This window comes from Populus alba, chromosome 2, assembly GCF_005239225.2.
Source record: "Populus alba chromosome 2, ASM523922v2, whole genome shotgun sequence".
NCBI lineage: Eukaryota > Viridiplantae > Streptophyta > Magnoliopsida > Malpighiales > Salicaceae > Populus > Populus alba.
Window position 1 is genome coordinate 5025252 of NC_133285.1, and position 19501 is coordinate 5044752.

The window sequence follows — 19501 nt, forward strand, 5'->3', positions numbered from 1 at the left end:
TATATGAGGTTAGATTATCTTTTTTCACAGTAAAATTACTATTCCAGTTTTAGGATAAAAAATATGATGTCTTCCATTCAATGGTGTTTTAGCCATTTTTATTTATTTCAGAATAGTTTAATTACATCACAAAAACAATATAATTCCCTCTTACATATTTTTTTTTGGATATTTTACATTAATTTTATGCTAAAAATTAGAGGTTGAGAGGGGTGTTATAATAATTTGCATATATTAAATATTATTTTTTAAAAAAATTATTGGCGCGTGCAATGAGCCAACAAGTAGACAACTTCCATGTTGTTTAAATTGCATTTGAAAGATCTCAGCTCCCTCAGCGCAATAAGGTAACATGTGTTCCAAGTGTCGACGACCATTTATTTTTTTCTTCTTTTTTTTTTTCTTTCCACCTTGATTTTCATACTAGCCCATTAAACGTCCAAAAACAGCCTTCTAAATTATTGATTCTTCATATTTAGCTCCTTTTCTTTTTATTATGAATTTTGTATCTTGAATAATTTATAAGATTGGTATGTCTTTTCAATTTCATCATTTTTAATTTTTTTATCTTTCAAATTTGATCCCTATTCTTTTTATTGTTATTTTTCTATTTCAAATCGTTTTTAAAATTGATCATGGTTTACGATTTCACCCCACTTTGATTTTTCCCTGCAAAATTTAATTTTTATTCTTTTTGTTGTCAATTTGCTTGCGTTAACAAGTTTTTTAAATTGATTCATAATAAATTTATTGATTGGACCAAGATACAGGATTTCACAGGTTACGAGTTTTTAATATTTAACTAGGTTTAGGATATTTGCTCAAGTTTACTTGGTTTTTTTTTTTTTTTTGTGGTCCAAGCTATTCTTTTCTTGTTTCATTCTTCACTATTTATTCAATTGAAGACTAAGTTTTTTTATTTAGCACGAACCGTGGGCAACAAATCTAGGTTGTAACTAAAAATTATAGGCAAATTATTGTACCCCAAAACTCAAAACACTATTTATTGAAATAGTATTATAATAAAATTGCTTCTTTACCGTAAAAACTCTGAACTCGTCATTAAGGACAACACATTTTTTCACCATTATAAAATTGTTATTTTCAAATTGTATAAGGGTATAATAGTTTTTTTACTTCTTTCCATGTTAAAATCACTTAGCTACCCCTAAAAAAACAAAATTGAAATTAATTGGCTTGAAAGTCTTTTATGTTTTAGCACAATATAGTTATTTAATTACATTTAAAGGAATATTTTACTGAACTACTTTCCACGAGCTTTTACATCTCTTCATCGTGATTTTGTGGTTAATATTAAGTTAATTCAAGGGTATTTTTGTATATAAAAAAATATGTATATAAAAAACTTGTGGTGCGTGCAATATAGGTGCTAGTGAGTGGGTGGGACGTGTAGAGCCCACCGTTTATTAAACACCACCTTTTGCGCGTGCATTTGAATCATCTCGACTTCCTTTCCACGATGAGACAACGTAAATGGCTAGCATCCTCATGGTCCGATGCCAACAACCTTTCCTTTATTTTTATTATTCTTTCTCTTCTCATTGATTTTTATGTCTTCCACTTCAAAACTTTAAAAGCAACCATTTGATTTGTTATTCTTTTAAATCTAATTTTATTATTTTGATTACTATTTGTTTTATCGGAATACTTTATAAAATTATATTTGTTTTTTCAGTTTCATCCCCTTCAATTCTTCATCTTTCAAATTTGGTCCATGTTTTTTTTTATTGCTATTTTTTCCTGAGATAGTTTTTTTAAATTGATTATTTTTTTTCATAATTTCATCATCTTTAAGTTATTTTTCCCATCAAATTTGAATTATATTTTTTTCACTTTGGAATTTGTTTTAATTGACTTTTTTTTCTTGACTTCATCCCTCAATATTAAATTAATTGAGAATTGAATTTTTTTATTAAGCCCGATTCCACAATTTCACATGTTGCAAGTTTTAAATATTAACCTAGGTCTAGAAGGTACTCAAGAGTTTGCTTCTTTTTTCCATTTTTAAAATTCATGTTTTTTAAGTTTTGTCATTCAACATCTATTCAAACGAAGAGTGGACTATGTTATTCCATTTATTCACTTTATATAGATTTTTTCACAAATTTTAAAAATAGCCACGGTTATCTTATTTGTTTTTATTTATTGTTATTTATTGAATTTACTCTGATAAATTTTAAAATTGATATTTTTTTTTCAATTTTATCTTTTAACATTAAAATTGACTAGAAATTAATTTTATTTTTCAGTTTCATCGTTCAAGATTTAAGTTTTCTAATATTAGGTTTTGTGATTTTCTTCAGTTTCCTTTCTATTTGTTTATCCCAGTCACATCACTTAGATCACAGTTTTAAAGGGTTAGTCAAAGTTGGCTCAATTTTTTTTAGAATAATTTTTTATATATTTTTTAATTTAATACTTGTTAAGTTTTGTCCTGCCGCGTTAGGTTAATTTGAAATTGAGTTTCGTAATCTTTTATGGTTTGTCTTATATTGAGTTTTCTTATTCACACAATCTAGGTCATAGAATTAGTTGGCTTTCACAGTTTGTTGGTTTTTTTTTTTTTAATTATTTTTCAATTTCATCTATTTATGTTTGACTTGTTTGAAATTAGAGTTAAGCTTTTTTTTTTTTCCTTCTTAGTGGCTTATCTCGGTCTTATGATTTGACTTGTATATTTAACATGCTCACTTAGGTTGTCTCGGGTAGATGTGCTCTCCTTTTATTTTTTTAGTTTTTTTTTTCATTTAATTTGTTAGAATCCTAACTTCATCATTTTTTTTGTTTTGATGATTGTGTTTCTTTGTAGGTTCAATGATTTTTTTTTGTTTATATTGATCCATTAACTATTGTTATCTTTTCATTTATTATCTTATTATACTATACCTTTTTCTTTTGCTTAGTCAAGTTTATACCTTTTTAAAACACACTTGGTCGCCGGAGTGTTCTTTTTCAACCAATAAAAAAATGTTAAAGTTTAGTTAACGAGTTCGTAATATTAATTGAAAGAGTGTTTAATTTTAATTAATGAGTTAATGATATTGATTGAGAAACTTAATATTTATCCAAACTGGCAGTGATTTTTTTTTTCCGTGGACGCAACTTCAAAACAAATATCATTTGAAATCTAATTATAAATTTACACATGAAAATAACAAGATCAATCAATTATATAATTTGTATATGCTACTTTAAAAGAAGTAGGAATCACATTTTTGGGGCATTGATGCAACTTCGAGCACAAATTTTTGTTATCTAAAACCTATATCACTATTGATTTTTTTTTATATATAAATACTCATCTTCCAGTCACCAAATGTTATTGAAAACCGAGGAGCCTCTGGTTTTGGCCCTTAACCCAATGTTTACATCATTTTCATCACCAAAACCTCATAACCATCCTATAAAAATTTGAAAATGAATTGTAACCTCTAGACATGTATTAATCCATTCAAAAAATCAAATGAAATAAAAAAATTCAATGATATTTTTATATATAAATTCCTTTTTTTTTTTCAATTATTTAAGATTTTAAACCTATCATCAATAAATGAGATGTTTGGAAGTGTAGTTACAAGTGTTTTTACTCAAAATTATATATAAAAATATTTTTTATATTTTTTAAAATTTATTTTTAACACCAACATAAGAAAATAAAAAATAAAATAATTCTAAAATAAAAAAATTTAGCAAACCTTAGTTGAGCCGTGCTCGAAAACAAACCGGAGCAAAACTCTCATCATATCCTTGATGCTCACTCTCTTCAATTTTTTATCCTCCCTCTGTATCTAGGACCGAGCATGAAAAAAAATGAAGTTTAGATAGCTTTCATTATAAGTGTTGGATGCTATATATATATATATATATATATATATATATATATATATATATATATATATATAGTCAAAATGGCATATTCTAGCTACTTTTTACTTGTTCTCATTGTTCATGAACAATGCCATCTACAAAGCAAATAAATTTGAGGCTACAGTGACGCAAACAGTAAAACACCATTCTCTAAAAAAAAAAATACATAAAAAATCCATGGCATTTAATAAAATTAATTAATCATTCCCTGTTGTTACAAAAACTATATATTTTTAATCTTTTATTTTCAACTTCCCCAATAACTCATTGGTTCAATCACCCCTGTTGGTGAGATATTGAATTGTCCAAATCACTGGATTTTTGTTTCAATGAATTATTTACACATCAATTTTTTCGGATATAAACATTTCAGGGAAGCTAAAGCTAACTTTATTTGTGCCTTCTATCAAACCGTTAAGAGTTGTGGGAGAGTGGTTAGTTATTAAAGTATTTTTTATTAAAATAATATATTTTTTTATTTTTTAAAATTTATTCATGACACTTCTATTTATACCGCACTTCCAACAAAAATATATAAGAAAATCATGATAGGCAAGCAAATCCATACTCCTATTACCCCTGTAATTACAAATACGATTTAAAAAACACTTCAATCCAGTAAAGTATTCGCAGTGTCGTATTTTAACATTTAAGAAAACGTTGTACACTTCATAATGATGCTTCATTAGCCGAGCAAGCCTCTGTATGATAAGCAAAATCTCCTTGGTCAAGCAACGTTGTTGTCCTTGATGACACCGCTAGCAGTAGCACCACCACCACCAAAATAAGTTCTCAATGCACGATCAGTGTTGAGTTTGCCCAAGATTCCATTGATGGCAAAACTGATGTGCCTTTACACTCTACTAATCATTGCCAGTGTGATCTTCTCCAGCTTAGAGCCAGCCATATCAATACCTCCAGCCCGACTTGAAAAATCAGACTCAAATGTAGTCTTATTCCTCCAGGTCCACAAACTCCATCAGGTCATTCCAAATCCTATATTTCAGTTCAGGTAGTCAATACTATATATTGGATTTTTAAATAAAAACAACACAACTGTGAAAATATGGTTAATGTTAAAACTATCAATATATAATAAATACTTTATTACAAATTTTAGTTATTAAAAGATAAAGAGTATTGGGCCTACACGTCCTGCATGCTGAGGCCTGGCAATCCAAGCCTGCACGAGTTGCTTGGCTATCCATAGAGGAAGAAAGTGGATGACGCGTCTAATCTCTGTTTTTCCGACCATATAGAGGCTTGGTAAACGTATCAACAAATTCCCACAGGTACACCGTCTTCTCTCGCCATCAACAGAGACAGGGACCAAAGCACAACAAGAATGAACAACAGGGAACCGTCCACAAATGTACGATAGTAATAATTACATTGTATACAACAAAAGACATACCAAAAAACAGAAAGTATAAATAAATAGTTCACCTAAAAACCATAAGCTAGGAGGGACGTGAAATGCAAAAGCAGAGGTTGAATTTAAATGCATTTATGTTAGGAGGACAGAATCATTTATTTACAAATGACCGCAAGTAGAGAGACAGGGCAAGCAAAGATGTTTGCGGCGCAAAGTCCACTCAAAAGAAATGGACATCTAAAAGGTGTGGTGGTTAAACTTGTTCTAATCAATCAGTGAATAATTGCTAAACCATCGATGTCCAGGGAATATGTGCAACAGGTCAGGTAGAATTATCTACAGGTAAAGCTTTCAACTGTCCATCAAGATTCAAGACCCCCTCTATTCTGTTAGCTTAGAGCACAGACACCACTACCTTCCAAACTCAAAGTATCAACTTCCATGCTTGCCCTCTTCACTCTTAGTTGTTGTTGCATCAGATGGAACGTGTCCATTGCTGCCACGAACCAAAGTCTTCACCATTCACACCAGCCTCAACAATCTGATTCTGCCCACCAATTTCCATACCCCTGATGCTACTCATGTTATGCGCATAAGCGGGATAAAGACAGGCATTGCTGTAAGGAAACAGTCCAGCTCCAAGCATAGGGGCCATTGGTGCAACCTCCAAACCAGGTCTTCCATATCCTACCATAGGGTATACACTCCCATAAAAACTCATTCCATAAAAATGACCATGAACATCATTATACACCGGGAAAGAAGTGTAACATGGGTCATATCCCTGACCATAGAAAGGGTGATTTCCAAGTTGAGGACCATTACCAATGAACCCATTTGAACCACTCCTAACAATATGACCATTAATTCTATCTTTCGGCACAGCCTTCTTAACCTCCACTCTCTTACCATTCAACTCATGAGAACCGATCAGCAAAACCTTGTCAACGGATTCCTCAGAATCAAAGGTGACAAATCCGAAGCCCCTTGGCCTGTTGGTTAAACTATCTTGCATCACAACTACATCTACTGTCCTGCCAAACTGTTCAAAGTAATTTTTGAACTGTTCTTCAGTTAGACTAGATGCTAAACCTCCCACAAAGATCTTCTTGGTCCTGTTGTTTTTAGCGCTGGTACTATTATCACTATTCATACCCAATCCGTTGCTAGCTTCCTGATTACCATGGGGTTGGTGTTGCCGTTGCTGCTGGTGCTGGTAGTGGTGTTGGTGTTTTTCAATTTTAGGTAGTGCTTTCTTCACTTCTACCTGGAAAAAAAAAACTCATCAACGAAATAAATAACCAAGAAACACAAACAATAAATACCTTTGAGTGTTTTTAATGGAGAATAACATCCAGGATTCAAACCAAACTTTCATGCACGAAATAAATCACATAAATAAACAAAAAAGACCACAAATTATATTCTGTTTCCACTTTTATTGAAAAAAGATGTGAATTAATAATATAACATTAAACACGCAACTAACACTCGTAATAAATCAAGACCAAAAAGGAGCAAAAAACTGACCGTTCTCCCAAGAATAACATGATTATCTTGAAGAGCCCTAGCAGCAGAAGGAGGATCAGAGAAAACAACAAAACCAAATCCTCTTGGAAATTTAGTGATTTTGTCCTTGGCAATAAGAGAATGCGAAACGACACCGTACTTGCTGAAGTAATTTCTTAGAGTTTCTTCGCTTGTCTCACGAGATATACCTCCCACGAAAAGCTTCGCCTCGTCAATATTCATCTTCAATTACAGTGATCAAACCGGGAATTTCAAAAAGCCCTAAATTTGAAACCCAAATTGGGAACATAAACCCTAGAAATTTTGGATTCTAGGGTTTCTGAAACTCGCACCTGTTTCGACTCTCGAGTTGTTTGTTTTTTTCTTTTTCTTTTTCTTTTTAATTTTCACTGGATAGGATAAGCTTTGTGTGGGCTTGGAAGTAATCCAGATTAAAAATGAGTATATATTGAACAAGGAATTTGCTTTGCACCAGTAGTCTCAACTACTTCAAACTCTTTAACAGACTAGGCCCAATGCCACTTGATAACTAGTTGGGTCCATGCTGTTAACTGTTAAGCTTTCCAGCTGCTACGAAACTATAGATGTCCATTACTTATATAAACGCTGTTTGTTTACGGTCCAGATCGAACGTAGCTGTTTAGAACACAACTTTACCTTGTGATTTGTGATGGAATGTGTTTCATCAACGGCTTGGAAAAATAGAGTTTATGCAAACTCATGACTACTATTTACTGAAACAATGTAATAGTGTATTCGTCATTCTCGCAAAAAAAAAAAATCTTTTAAACTGATTGTTGGAGGTATGAAGGTTATTATGAGGTTTGGGAATAAGTCGGTTTTTTTTCGTTTTAAAAACATGGTAAAAAAACTAAAATATCATCGGATACAAAAAATTGAAGGACGGAAATCAAGGATGTTTTTGTCTTTTCATGCAGTTTTTTTTTTTTTTTTTTTTGTAATAACTAAGTTGGGTAAGAAGCAACTTAGTCTTTGAGTAAGATAAAAAATATTTTAAAAAAGCGGGTGTACACACCAGCATATAGGAGGAACCTACACTCCTAGGGTAGTACTTACAGCACCTCCCGGTGGCCATAAATTAGCTTCTTTCATGTCATTGAAGATGACGAGCCATCCTTTTCCTGTCGGGGCAACACATGGTATGAAAAATTACAAAAATAACAATTTCAATCCTTATTCTTGTTCTTGGCTATTTTGTAAATTTTGAATTGTTTTCAAATACATTCTTCAATCATAATTTATGATATGTTATTTTGTTCAATTTGATCTTCACTTTTTTTATTATTTTTCTAGCCTTTTGTTAAATTAATTGTTGTTTTTAATTTCACCCTTAAATCAAAAATTTATTTTTATTTCCTATTTCAACTTTTATCCTTCTTTTTTTATATATTTTTTTCTTTTTTTCAATTAATATTTATTTTCAACTTCATCATATCAAAACATAATACTCCATATACAAAGATAACTTATTGATCTCAAGTCCAAGGATACACAATCGTCATGTGAGCCTCTTTATATACACCAATTATATTTTCATATAGAATTCTCATACGGGTCAGTTCAATATAAATGTCATTCAACAAACACTTACATATTATTTATAGGTATCTTTCATATCCCGGTTTATGAGAACAACTGCTATCTTTTTTAAAAAATAAATAATATAACATGCACCAGTCTCAACATCTCTAATTAATATTCGATCTTAGTAGGGTATTGACAAAAAATATTTAAGAATAATATTTCAATGCAATAGAAATTTTATAATCACAATAACTTTATATTTTTTTTATAAATCATTTTTTTCCAAGAACTTTATATTTACTTTATATTCGATAATCAAGTATTAGATCAGTTAATAAAATATTTGAGAAATATTAAAGATAAATAAATTTTTATCAATAAATTAAATAAATTTACATAAACAAAATAAATCTCACATATAACTAATTAATTAGCTACAAGCCACATACACTACCAACTTTATGTTTGAAAGCTTTGTTCTTGATTAGGGCATCCCAGTTTCAGAACCAAGTGCATATTCATAATAAAAACATGTCACCTACACTAACAACTTTATAATTTAAAGTTTTGTTCTTGAATAGGGCATCCCAGTTTCAGAACCAAGTGTTGATATTCACAGTAAAAGGATGTCTGTAAATGCGATTGAAATCATATTTTTAAAAAATTTAAAAATTAATTTTTTATATTTTTTAGATTGTTTTGATGTGCTGGTGTTAAAAATATTTTGTTTTTAAAAAATATTATTTTAATATATTTTTAATAAAAAAATATATTTTAAACCGTATATTTTTAAGATAACTTTTTTTATTAACAAAATTGCCGTTCACAGTGGCATCTTCACACATAAATGTAACTAGAAATCCCCACCACATCTACATTCAAAGTTAATATTTACGATATTTTTGTTAGCAGAGCTTATAAATAGTCTCTGTTTAGTCTTGTCTCTTGTGCCTCATTACCTTGTGTCGGTGAAGAAGCTAACGCACGCTATTGGTTATGGTGCCACAAGCCTGCGATGTCATTGATGATGAAATTGATGCTTGCAACGCTAGGAAATTTATGTGATGCTTGCAGGGCAACAATTGGTGCATGAAAACGAGGTGCTTGCCTTGGGTGTAGGATCGTGTCCTTGGCTTCTCTGGAAAAAATAACCCGACGTGTCGTGCAAGGAAATGTCATCGGCAAACTGTGGTGGCGTTCATGGCCTTGGTGCTGGTTTTGTTTGTACTTTAAACTTGGGATAATAATGATGATTTAAAGTATTTTTTATTTAAAAATATATTAAAATATTTTTTTTTAAATTGTTTTTGATATAAATACATTAAAAAAATTAAAAAATTAAAAAAAAATCAAATTTTATCGATCCATTAACTACCCCAAAGGCAAACAACTGGCTTCTCTAATTATTTAGGCTTAACTCAAACAAGTAAGACTTATTTTTTAGTTTTTGCTTTTTAATTTAAACAGTGTGTAGCGATCCATTTTTGTAGTGTGTTTGGCTTAGAAATGTAGTGGTTTTTTGTCAAAGGTACAATACTTTTTAAGCATAAATTATATTTTTAAAAGCTACAAAAACATGTTTTTTACTTGAAAAAATACAAGCTACCTTCCATTCAACACCCTCTTGATCACGCATGGTAGTCTTTTTTGATATCTTTGAATTTTGATGAAATGACATCTGTGACCTCGATAACCCTTTCATTCTTTCTTTCTTTCTTTTTTTTTTTTTTTTTTTTTGCATTTTCTCTCATTGCATGGAATGCCATGTCTTGCAAAAACATGCATGGGATGAATTATCTCGAGGAGTGCATTTTTTGCATGCTGGAAAAAATTTATGCACACGCTGGCCCTTTTCCTGGCTGTTTGGGCCTGGCCCAAAGGACTATTTTGTTAAAAAAATAATCTGCCCAATCATCAGTCAAATAAAGTCACATGTCTATCTAATGCCAACAGTCCCTACACATTGCCACTGGGTTTGAAATTTTAGATTTTAGATCAGAGTCCTAGGTAGTGTTTGGAGTTGTGTTTTTACTTGTGTTTTGTAAAATTTTGAATTTTTTTTTTGTTAAAATTAAGTGTAGTTTGTACTTTTTGGATCGTTTTGATGTGCTGATGTCAAAAATAATTTTTAAAAAATGAAAAAAATATCATTGACATGTATTTCGGCGCGAAAAGCTATTTGAAAAGCAACCGCTACCACACTGCCAAACACGCTCTTAATCTCACTTTTTAAAAAGATATTCGAGTAAAAACAAAAAAATATATATCATTTTAAAATTTTATTTTGACCATCAAAGCTCCAGAGATGCTTTGAACTAGATAAAAAAAAAAAGTCAATAACCAAAGCTAAAAAAATAATGGTTATATATATTAATTTTTTTCAGATTGTTAAATTGGATTATTGTCTTATATTATCTTTAACTTTTTTTACAATTATTATTAATATTAGAAAAAACTATTTCAAATAAAATGATTCATAACATTTGCATTCATGTCTATATTTTTAATTTCTATTAGCTCCGCATATAATTGAAACCCAGAATATTAGAATTACACTGTAGTTCAAAAATTATTAAACTGCACCTTAGTTTATATATATATAAGAAGACGAGGTTCTCCACGTATTAGCTCCTATGCTTTGAAAATATCAAACGTTAGTGGGCCCTCGCGGAGAAAAGTCCCGTCGAAATGGTACGCGAGGGATGACGGGAGCTGGGACAATGGAGAATTGAAAAGAAAGAGAAGAGGGTGACGCGGGCCAGCCTAAGGCTGTCGGCAAACGGGAAGCGAACTGCTCTATCTACATCTCGCCATCTATAAGCCCAACAGCGAACATCATCTCTCTCAACTTGTCATTCCTTCACAGTCCATGCTTATTTTTCTGTGGTCCTGTGTCTCGGTCGCACCTTCTGCTGACACGTCAACATCAAAGCCCCCCTCGCTCCACAGAGCACAGGCAAATTTTGTGATTCCGAGATGAATATGATGAGGGAGATATTCATGTCTTTTTACTTTTTAAAACTTAAAAAATTAAAACACGGGTCCATTTGTTTTTTGGTCTTTTCCTTATTATACTTTTGTTACCATCAATTTCATGAAGATCAATTAAGCATTTTGGCATAGATTAGATATTATTTAAATGGAAAAACATTTGTGTATGTACCGTAACCGCCGCCACACCACGCGCCACCCCTCAGTTAAAAAAAAAACTTTTTTGATCATTTTATTGGAAGCATCACCGCATTTTCTACCTATTAATATGATCCGTGTTGATATTAGTAGGGTGATTTGTTAATAAAAAATATTATTTATTTATTTATTTCTTTATTTTCCCCTAGAAGTACAGTATGGTTCTTGTAGACACTAAATATTCTACAAGTTTGGGGCCATGATCCAAGCTTTCTATAACCACACAAATTAAAATTATTGAGTTCGGGCCTAAATTAAATTTATAAAGTCTAGGCCTAGATTGAATTTATTGGGTTTGGGCACAAACTAAATTAAAAAAACCTAATCTAAATATACTTCATGATTCTTACTTTAATATCTCTCAAGTTAGGGGTATTTTAAGTAATCTTCATATCAATATGCCTAAAATACCCTTTAAATGAAGGATATTTAAGGTAAAATGTACATGGCCAATGCATAAATAAATAGAAAAATCAGCAAATTAAAAAAATTAACACAGATAGATAAGACAAAAAAACATAAAAAACATGAGAGAGGAAGGGAAGAAAAACAAAAACCAGAAACTAAACACAAATACTTAAAAGTTTTCTCAACGAAATTCAAGTTTATATATGAAAAAAAAGATCAAAATTATTTTCTTCATTCAAATGAACTAAAGGATGCAAAGTATCAAAATTATTTCATTCATCAAATTAAAATATCACACCATTGAAGCTTTTAGGTTCATGTGAATACTCTTTGTCTTCATCAAATCAAACCAAATCTATACATCACACAATAAAACCTTTCAAGCCCATGTGAATACTCTTTAATCTTCATCATCAACTCAAATCAAGTTAACATCTCCATACTTAAATTTTTTGGGCTTATGTGAATATTTTTCAATCCAGATTAAGATCTAGATCTGACTATTAAACATAGAATTTATGCATGTGAAGAGCACTCGTGAGAGTTTTCACTTTTTATTGTAGTTGAATTTATTGTTGTGATCTTAATAATTTTTTTAATGTATTTCTAATATGTAAAATTTTATATGTACAACTTTTTAGCGCTCCTAATGAGATATTTTATTCATCTCATCTCTTGAGTCAACATATCTATTATCTAGAATGAAAATGTAGAGCAATTGATACCTCACCAGCCACTTGTTTAAGGACTCGGTCTAGAAAGTTCATGTTGGTCTTTCCATCAAGAAAACTCTTTAAAAAAGAAAAAAGATAGCAACTTCCTCAAAATATGATTCAGGAAACTCTTCCTTTCTACATTTACAAGAAAGGACTAGTATTCCACCATACGAGCTAGACTCAGGCATGCGATCAAAGCTTAGATCTCATTGTGTGACTTCTTCCAAATGAAGATAAGGAGATTACCAATCCTTGTCTAACCTTGACTCTCAAATGCCAATCGTGGTCACCAAGGCATCATCACTTTATGGGATCGTGTCCATAAAATGTCTCTTAAAATGAAGGAGCTAAAAGGACCCATCAAGGAAAGGGATGCATAAATTACCATGTTGATGGAACAACTGCAAGAGCAAAATTCATCTACCGAAAGCATTTAAAGGATCAGAGATCCATCTAGAAACAATGTTTACCAAGATCTTTTAGAAAGCCAAGATGCTCTCAGAAAGAAATATAAGCAAAAGCAACATGATCAAATAATATTATAAAATATCATCAAAGACACTATTAGATTATTAGTGGGTTTATTTACTCTTTAACAACTACAATATATTATTACAAATATTATTTGTACTGCTCAACACAAAGGTGCTCTCCCGCTTTTTTATTTTTATGTATGATAGCATATCAATAAAACGAGGATGCTACCAAATTATCAATCTTTAAACTTCTAACAATTCAAAGGTAAAGGCAATCCAAACCAATACATTACTTATTTTATTGAGATTTGTAACAATGCAAGAATTATAGAGATTTAATATTTTATTGAGATTTGTAACAATGCAAGAATTATAGAGATTTAATGGTAAAACCAATTCATCCGGTTCCAAAAAAGAGTCATCTTTAACTAGTACATTGAGGCTCTTGCTAAAAAAAGTAGATACAATGATTTCAGTTGCTCAATCAATTATTGTTAATTTTTTTTGGAACCACATTGCTTATCATCACCAGCTAGAACCACGTTGCTTATCTGGGATCGATGCTAAAGAACATAACTGTAGAATTGATTTTCTAGCTCATTAAATAAAAAGTAGACAATTACAGTATTTGAGATCTCCCACTTGTCTTGATCTATTGTTTGTTTTGGTGGATTTCTTTTGGTTTGAAAAATAGAGAGGACGGTCTTTGTCTCGTGAAAAAGAAGTGGACGGGAAAAAAAAAGGCAGGTTTTTTTAACATTTTGCAAGCCAGGTTTTGCCATGTCTAAACGCCGTCAAGGCCTCAAGTCACCTAGGTTCTAGATGAACCTGCTGGCCAGGCCTGACGTCTGTCACGTGGCAATGCATATTTGTGCATGCAGCCCACCACTCCACTGGGCTTCAAATCAACGGATGAGAGAGCGAGAGTGAATTAGATACATTGTGTATTATTGCATTTGCAACCACTAGCGGACTCGGCAAGGCAAAGCAGGCTAAACTTCTTTTAAGGAAACCAAGGAAGAGTACTTCTTTCCGATCCAAAACAAGCACTTTCAAGCAAAGAATCGTATTGATATTTTTTAAAATATTTTTCTATTTAAAAATATATTAAAATAATATATTTTTTTTATTTTTTAAAGTTTATTTTTAATTTCAACATATTAAAACAATTTAAAATTATATAAAAAAATTAATTTACTTTTTTTTTTTATGTTTTTGCAAAAATACAAAACAAAGAGGCTAGGAGGCAAAGTTGATGATCATATATTTGAAACGATATAATCACCCTTGAACTTGTTTTTTTGACAAATTGTATTACTTCTACGGGGTTTCTTTGTAATATTATTAAAAAAAGAGTTATGATAGAGTTGTTTACTATTATAGATTTTTCAAATGTTTTTTTATTTAAAAATATATTAAAATAATATATTTTTTATTATTATATTAAAAACAATCTAAAAATATATATATAAAAATAAAATAAAAAAATTTCTTTAAAAACACCTTTCAAAACATAAAAACAAACGGATAATTCGTTTGTATGAAATATACTAGTATTTTTAGTACTAGCTTTGTCTGCTCAGTTTCTATCCTCACCCCCGAACTGTCTCTCTCCAATTATTTTATCTCTTTCCAAAAACAAATTCAACTCTTTAAACAAGAACCAGTCTGGTTTTTTCAGTTTCACCTTCTGTAGCTTTAACTAATATCTATCATCATTTCACTTCAAATGCAACCGTCTCTAGTCCCTAAAGGTCATGTCTTTTTGGCTAATGGACTAATGCTTCAGTTTTATTTCTTCAGTGTCGAGGTTTTGTAGTTTTTGTCGGGATTTTCTATATGGATTTTGGGGTTCAGGTGGGTTTGGATGGGTTGGTGGGTTCAGACACAAGTAATAGTGGTTTCGCTTCTCTTGCTAGTTCAGATCCTGAAGCAAAGCGGAAGTACGGATCTGGGTTCCTGAAGCAAGAGAGATCTGCCGCAGCCGATGACGACTGGAGGAACTCTAAATTGTCCAAAACCGAGTCAATGATGATTGACCAGAGAAACACTTTACTTCTGAAATCTAGCAACAACTCTCTCTTCACTGATGGACAGCAGCAGCAGCAGATGCTCAGCTTCTCCTGTCCCAAATCAGCTTCTTCAGTGGAGAGAAGCTACCCAAATGCCATATTGCCATACTTTCACCTCACATCTTCTGCTTATAATAGGAATACAGGTACCATCATTAAGGATTCAAGTGTACGTGGGGTATGCTTCATTATTTGAGGATATGATTGGTCCCCTTTGTGGTAACAAGTGACTTCAGTAAACATTATGGCTTTATGGGGTGTGGTGCGTGGAGCCATGGTTTAACTGTTTATGTACTCGTAGGAGATGGGATTAATGTCTATTTGATCAATCAATGATTTTTTGTTAGTTATTTCATTCAAATCTAGGAATGTTCTTATTTTAAAGTCCTGTCTAGATGAAGTAGATTTTTTTCTCATGTGTCTTTCTTCCTGTTTTGGGGGTGATGGGTTTTAGGAATTAATCGACCACAGAAGACCAGCATGCTCAAAAGAAGAAATATTTATGAAGTTGAAAATAGGAAGGCTAGAGCGACATAAAAGATCCAATTTTTGTTTGGGATTCCGTCTGTTTCTCTTTTTCTTTGCTCCCTTCCTACCTTTGTGGTCTGTTTTCTTGGCCCATCAGTTGCAGAAATTCATGGTTTCTTCAGCCTCCTTAAATGTTACAGCCAAATTTTGATTTGAGTTGCCTTCTAGACACTTTGCATGTTTTTTTTTTTGGCCTTTTGCACCCGGAGAGTATAACCTTTTCTATTTAACATTAAATTTTGGATTTTATTATCTGCATTTCTACATGGTTTGACCTGATCTGTTATTTTTTTTTGTTTTTTCAGGCTACAACTCTGGAATCTTCAATGCTGCCAGCATGCATGGGGTTTTGAATGAGACTAGATGGCCATTCACTCAATTACAATGGATGGAGCTTGAACATCAGGCCTTGATCTACAAATACATAACTGCAAATGTGCCTATACCATCTAATCTGCTCATCCCCGTTAGGAAAGCTCTTGATTCTGCTGGGTTTTCTAGTTTTTCTGGTGGACTTTTCAAACCCAGTGCATGTAAGTTTTGTCTCTTCCTCCAGAAAGAACAGACTTCTAAGTTTTTTTTTGCCTTTTTGTCCACCAGATTGGCCCTTTTCTCTCACTCCCTCAAAATGATTCTGTAACTATCGTGATGTACAAAGTAGCCATACATGCCTTTGTGTCTGTCTAGGTGTGCGTCAGTGTTTTCTTTTTTCTGTGTGGAGAAGGGATCGTTTGTGCTAAACGGGTTTCCTTCTCCTTTCCGCCGAGTATTAATCCTGCGGTAATTAATGGTTAGAATTTTAACACAGGTTGCCACAGATCATTTTCGTTGGAACCCCTCGCATCTTAATTAAATTATTAGTCCCTGAGAAGTAATAACTCCACCTAAACTTTCCTGCGACCCCAAAAATTCAGCTATAATTCCTGTACTCGATTTATTTCACTCAAATGTAGTTAACACCAAAGTGCTCCACTAATCTGCGTTGAATTTGCGTCATGCAGATTAGCCAGGAATCAAATATCAATTCTCTTACTGATATTTGTTCCTCTTGTCTTGTGTAATGTGCAAATACAGTGCAATGTGGTACTTTCCATATGGGTTTCTCCAGCAACACTGATCCGGAGCCAGGACGGTGTCGAAGAACAGATGGGAAGAAATGGCGATGCTCAAGAGACGTAGTTGCTGATCAGAAGTATTGTGAGCGGCACATGAACAGGGGTCGCCATCGTTCAAGAAAGCCTGTGGAAGGACAATCAGGCCATTCCGCTGCGGCCACCACCACTTTAAAGCCAATGGCCAATGGCACTTCCTCTTTTGCAACAGCATCAGTGGTGGGGCTTCGCAGCGCTGTGTCCGACAGCCACGTTATTGTGCACAATCAGCAGCAACCTGCAAGTTCATCTCATCTTTCTGCCACCAATACGCACAGCAGGTAAAAGCAAGATGGTTTTAAACCTCATTTGATCTATACGGCTATGCAGTCAGTTAGGAATCTGTTCCATCCTTTAAAAGGAGGTTTCATTTTTCATTTTTCACTTTTGAGTTAAGAAACGATTTTTATGTCGCTTCTAAGGAATTCGTTGATGTCATATTAAGGAGTTATTTCTTTTATACCCAAAATGGTTGTTTGAAAGAATTGAAGGTTTGTTTTCATGGATAACTAGCAGGGTGTTCCTCACTACAGAGAATGTAGGTGAGAGAATGCAAGATGCATCGGGCTTATCCATGCTACCATCCAGCATTGACCTGAAATCCAAAGAAACTCCATTCTTCGTACCAAAACAACAGAACTCTTACGGTGAATCCCTGCAAAATGAGTTTGCACTTGTCACCTCCGACTGCCTCCTCAACCATTCACAGAAAAGCTCGTCCTTGATGAATTGCAGAAATTTTGGTTCGTCCCAGGACCTTACTGACCAGGAATCTGTTTCACAGCACTCCCTCCGCCAATTTATGGATGATTGTCCTAAAAGTCATTCTGATCGCTCTGTTGTTGCTTGGCCTGAACTTGATCTGCAATCTGAGAGAACCCAGCTATCAATTTCAATCCCCATGGTTCCTGCAGGCTTTATGTCATCCACTTCATCTCCAAAGAATGAAAAGATCTCTCTCTCCCCGCTGAGATTATCGCGTGAATTTGATCCAATACAGATGGGGCTGGGAGTGGGAGTTGGCAGTGTCGCCAATGAACCAAACCAAAGGCAAGCGAATTGGATTCCCGTTTCTTGGGAAACTTCAATGGGTGGTCCACTTGGGGAGGTTTTGCACAACACCAATAATAATGCAACAGCAGAATGCAAGAATGACTCATCGCTCAAACTCATGACAGAGAGATGGGACAACAGTCCTCGGGTAGGCTCGTCTCCTACCGGGGTCTTACAAAAGTCTGCCTTTGCTTCTCTTTCAAATAGCAGTGCTGGAAGCAGCCCAAGAACAGAGAACAAGACCATTGAAGGTGGCAATCTCTGCAATGACCTTGGATCTAATATCGTGCATTCTTCATCATTGCCTGCCTTGTAACTCTCTGACCTGCCATTTAAGAAGTCTTCAGCTGATGCCAGATTATGAATATTTTGTTTTTTAAAGTTCTTAATCAGTCTGTTATATATTTTTTTCGGATTTTATTATATGTATTTCTTTGGGCCTTGGTGGGTTTAGAAAAAATGTAGATGACTTGTAGGACGATTGCCGACGGGCCAGACAGGTTCGTATCACGAATTGTGTTCGTCTGGTATAATCTTGGCTCTAGTTTCTATGATGGCTTTATTTCCACGTAGGATTTTGGTGAGGGGCATTGTTGCTAGAAAAGTGTCTTGCAAAGCTTTTATTATGTCATGTATATAGGGAAGGTAATGTTCCTCTGCTCCATGGAATAGCCCAATATTGTTCTCCTTGCTCGCGTAAAGGTTCAGTTGTAAGGGTAGCGAAAACCATGCTCGTGAAAGTACGAGTACAAATTGCGTTGTGAAATTAAAAAAATGTTCAATTTTCGGAAAAATAAACATAACTATGCCCATTTTATAGCAGATTCATTCAAATAATGGTCCCCTTGATTTGACGCCATCGGACTGGACATTCACATACAACAGTGTCATTTTAATAAAAAAAAATTAAAATTATAAGAAACTCTAAATTGGGGGGACACTTTGGATATCCAGGGTGAATTTACACTGTACATTTTTTTTTTTATTTGTGGTCAATATTATTTTTTTATAAAAAATATTGATTTTATAGTTTTTATTTTTTATTTTTTTTTCTAGTGTATTACCTTAGTTTCATGACCAAAAACATTTTACAGATTAATCCAGCTTTATTCAAAATATTTTTTTATTTAATTTTATACTACTAAGTTTTTCTTCTCCAAGTTATTAATGTATCTTTTATAAAATAATTTTCAAATTATCTTTTTTATCTTGAGTTTTTTTAAAATGTTTTGTATATATTTAATTGACAAAGATACTATTTGGATTCGTTTATAAATAATATTTTTATGTATTGTTGTTTGATTAAACAATTTGCGCAATATTTAAAATTCAAAATTCAGTAAACATAAAATATTACAAAATTAAAAAATTTAATGAACATCTATTTTGAATTATTTATTTATTTATACAAATATTTATTTAATTAGATATTAACATAATCTCTACTTATTTTTTTTATTCAACATAAATATAATTATTTAACTAGATACAATCATAAATTTTTCGATTTGCATCAAAAAAATTTAGTGTAAAAACACATCACTTCAGCGATGCAGAGCGTTAGAAACAA

General features: G+C 32.5%; 2 protein-coding genes across 3 annotated transcripts; one reads left to right on the top strand and one right to left on the bottom strand.

The window, feature by feature from the left end:
* Positions 1-4421: 4421 nt before the first annotated feature.
* On the bottom strand, positions 4422-7229 carry LOC118035779 (RNA-binding protein 1). Its single transcript, XM_035041422.2, has 3 exons — positions 6794-7229; positions 5039-6530; positions 4422-4884 (listed from the first exon to the last, which is right to left on the bottom strand). The coding sequence occupies exons 1-2, from the start codon at positions 7013-7015 to the stop codon at positions 5739-5741; spliced, it is 1014 nt and encodes a 337-aa protein (XP_034897313.1). The 5' UTR covers positions 7016-7229; the 3' UTR covers positions 4422-4884; positions 5039-5738.
* A 7449-nt stretch (positions 7230-14678) lies between these two features.
* Positions 14679-18863, top strand: LOC118035780 (growth-regulating factor 1). 2 transcript variants are annotated; one of them, XM_035041423.2, is made up of 4 exons: positions 14679-15345; positions 16033-16260; positions 16802-17159; positions 17392-18863. In XM_035041423.2, exons 1-4 carry the CDS (start codon positions 14967-14969, stop codon positions 18245-18247), a joined length of 1821 nt encoding a protein of 606 aa, XP_034897314.1. In that variant the 5' UTR covers positions 14679-14966; the 3' UTR covers positions 18248-18863. The 2 variants fall into 2 exon arrangements, with proteins under 2 accessions (XP_034897314.1, XP_034897315.1); XM_035041424.2 differs by having other exon boundaries at positions 14680-15345; positions 17395-18860.
* Positions 18864-19501: the final 638 nt, after the last annotated feature.

Coding starts and splice junctions, on each gene's coding strand:
- LOC118035779 (XM_035041422.2), bottom strand. CDS start 7,015: ATGAATATTGACGAGGCGAAGCTTTTCGTGGGAGGTATATCTCGTGAG. Junction 6,531..6,793: donor ATGTTATTCTTGGGAGAACG/GTCAGTTTTTTG, acceptor TTTTTTTTCCAG/GTAGAAGTGAAGAAAGCACT.
- LOC118035780 (XM_035041423.2), top strand. CDS start 14,967: ATGGATTTTGGGGTTCAGGTGGGTTTGGATGGGTTGGTGGGTTCAGAC. Junction 15,346..16,032: donor TGCTTATAATAGGAATACAG/GTACCATCATTA, acceptor TTGTTTTTTCAG/GCTACAACTCTGGAATCTTC. Junction 17,160..17,391: donor GCCACCAATACGCACAGCAG/GTAAAAGCAAGA, acceptor ATGGATAACTAG/CAGGGTGTTCCTCACTACAG.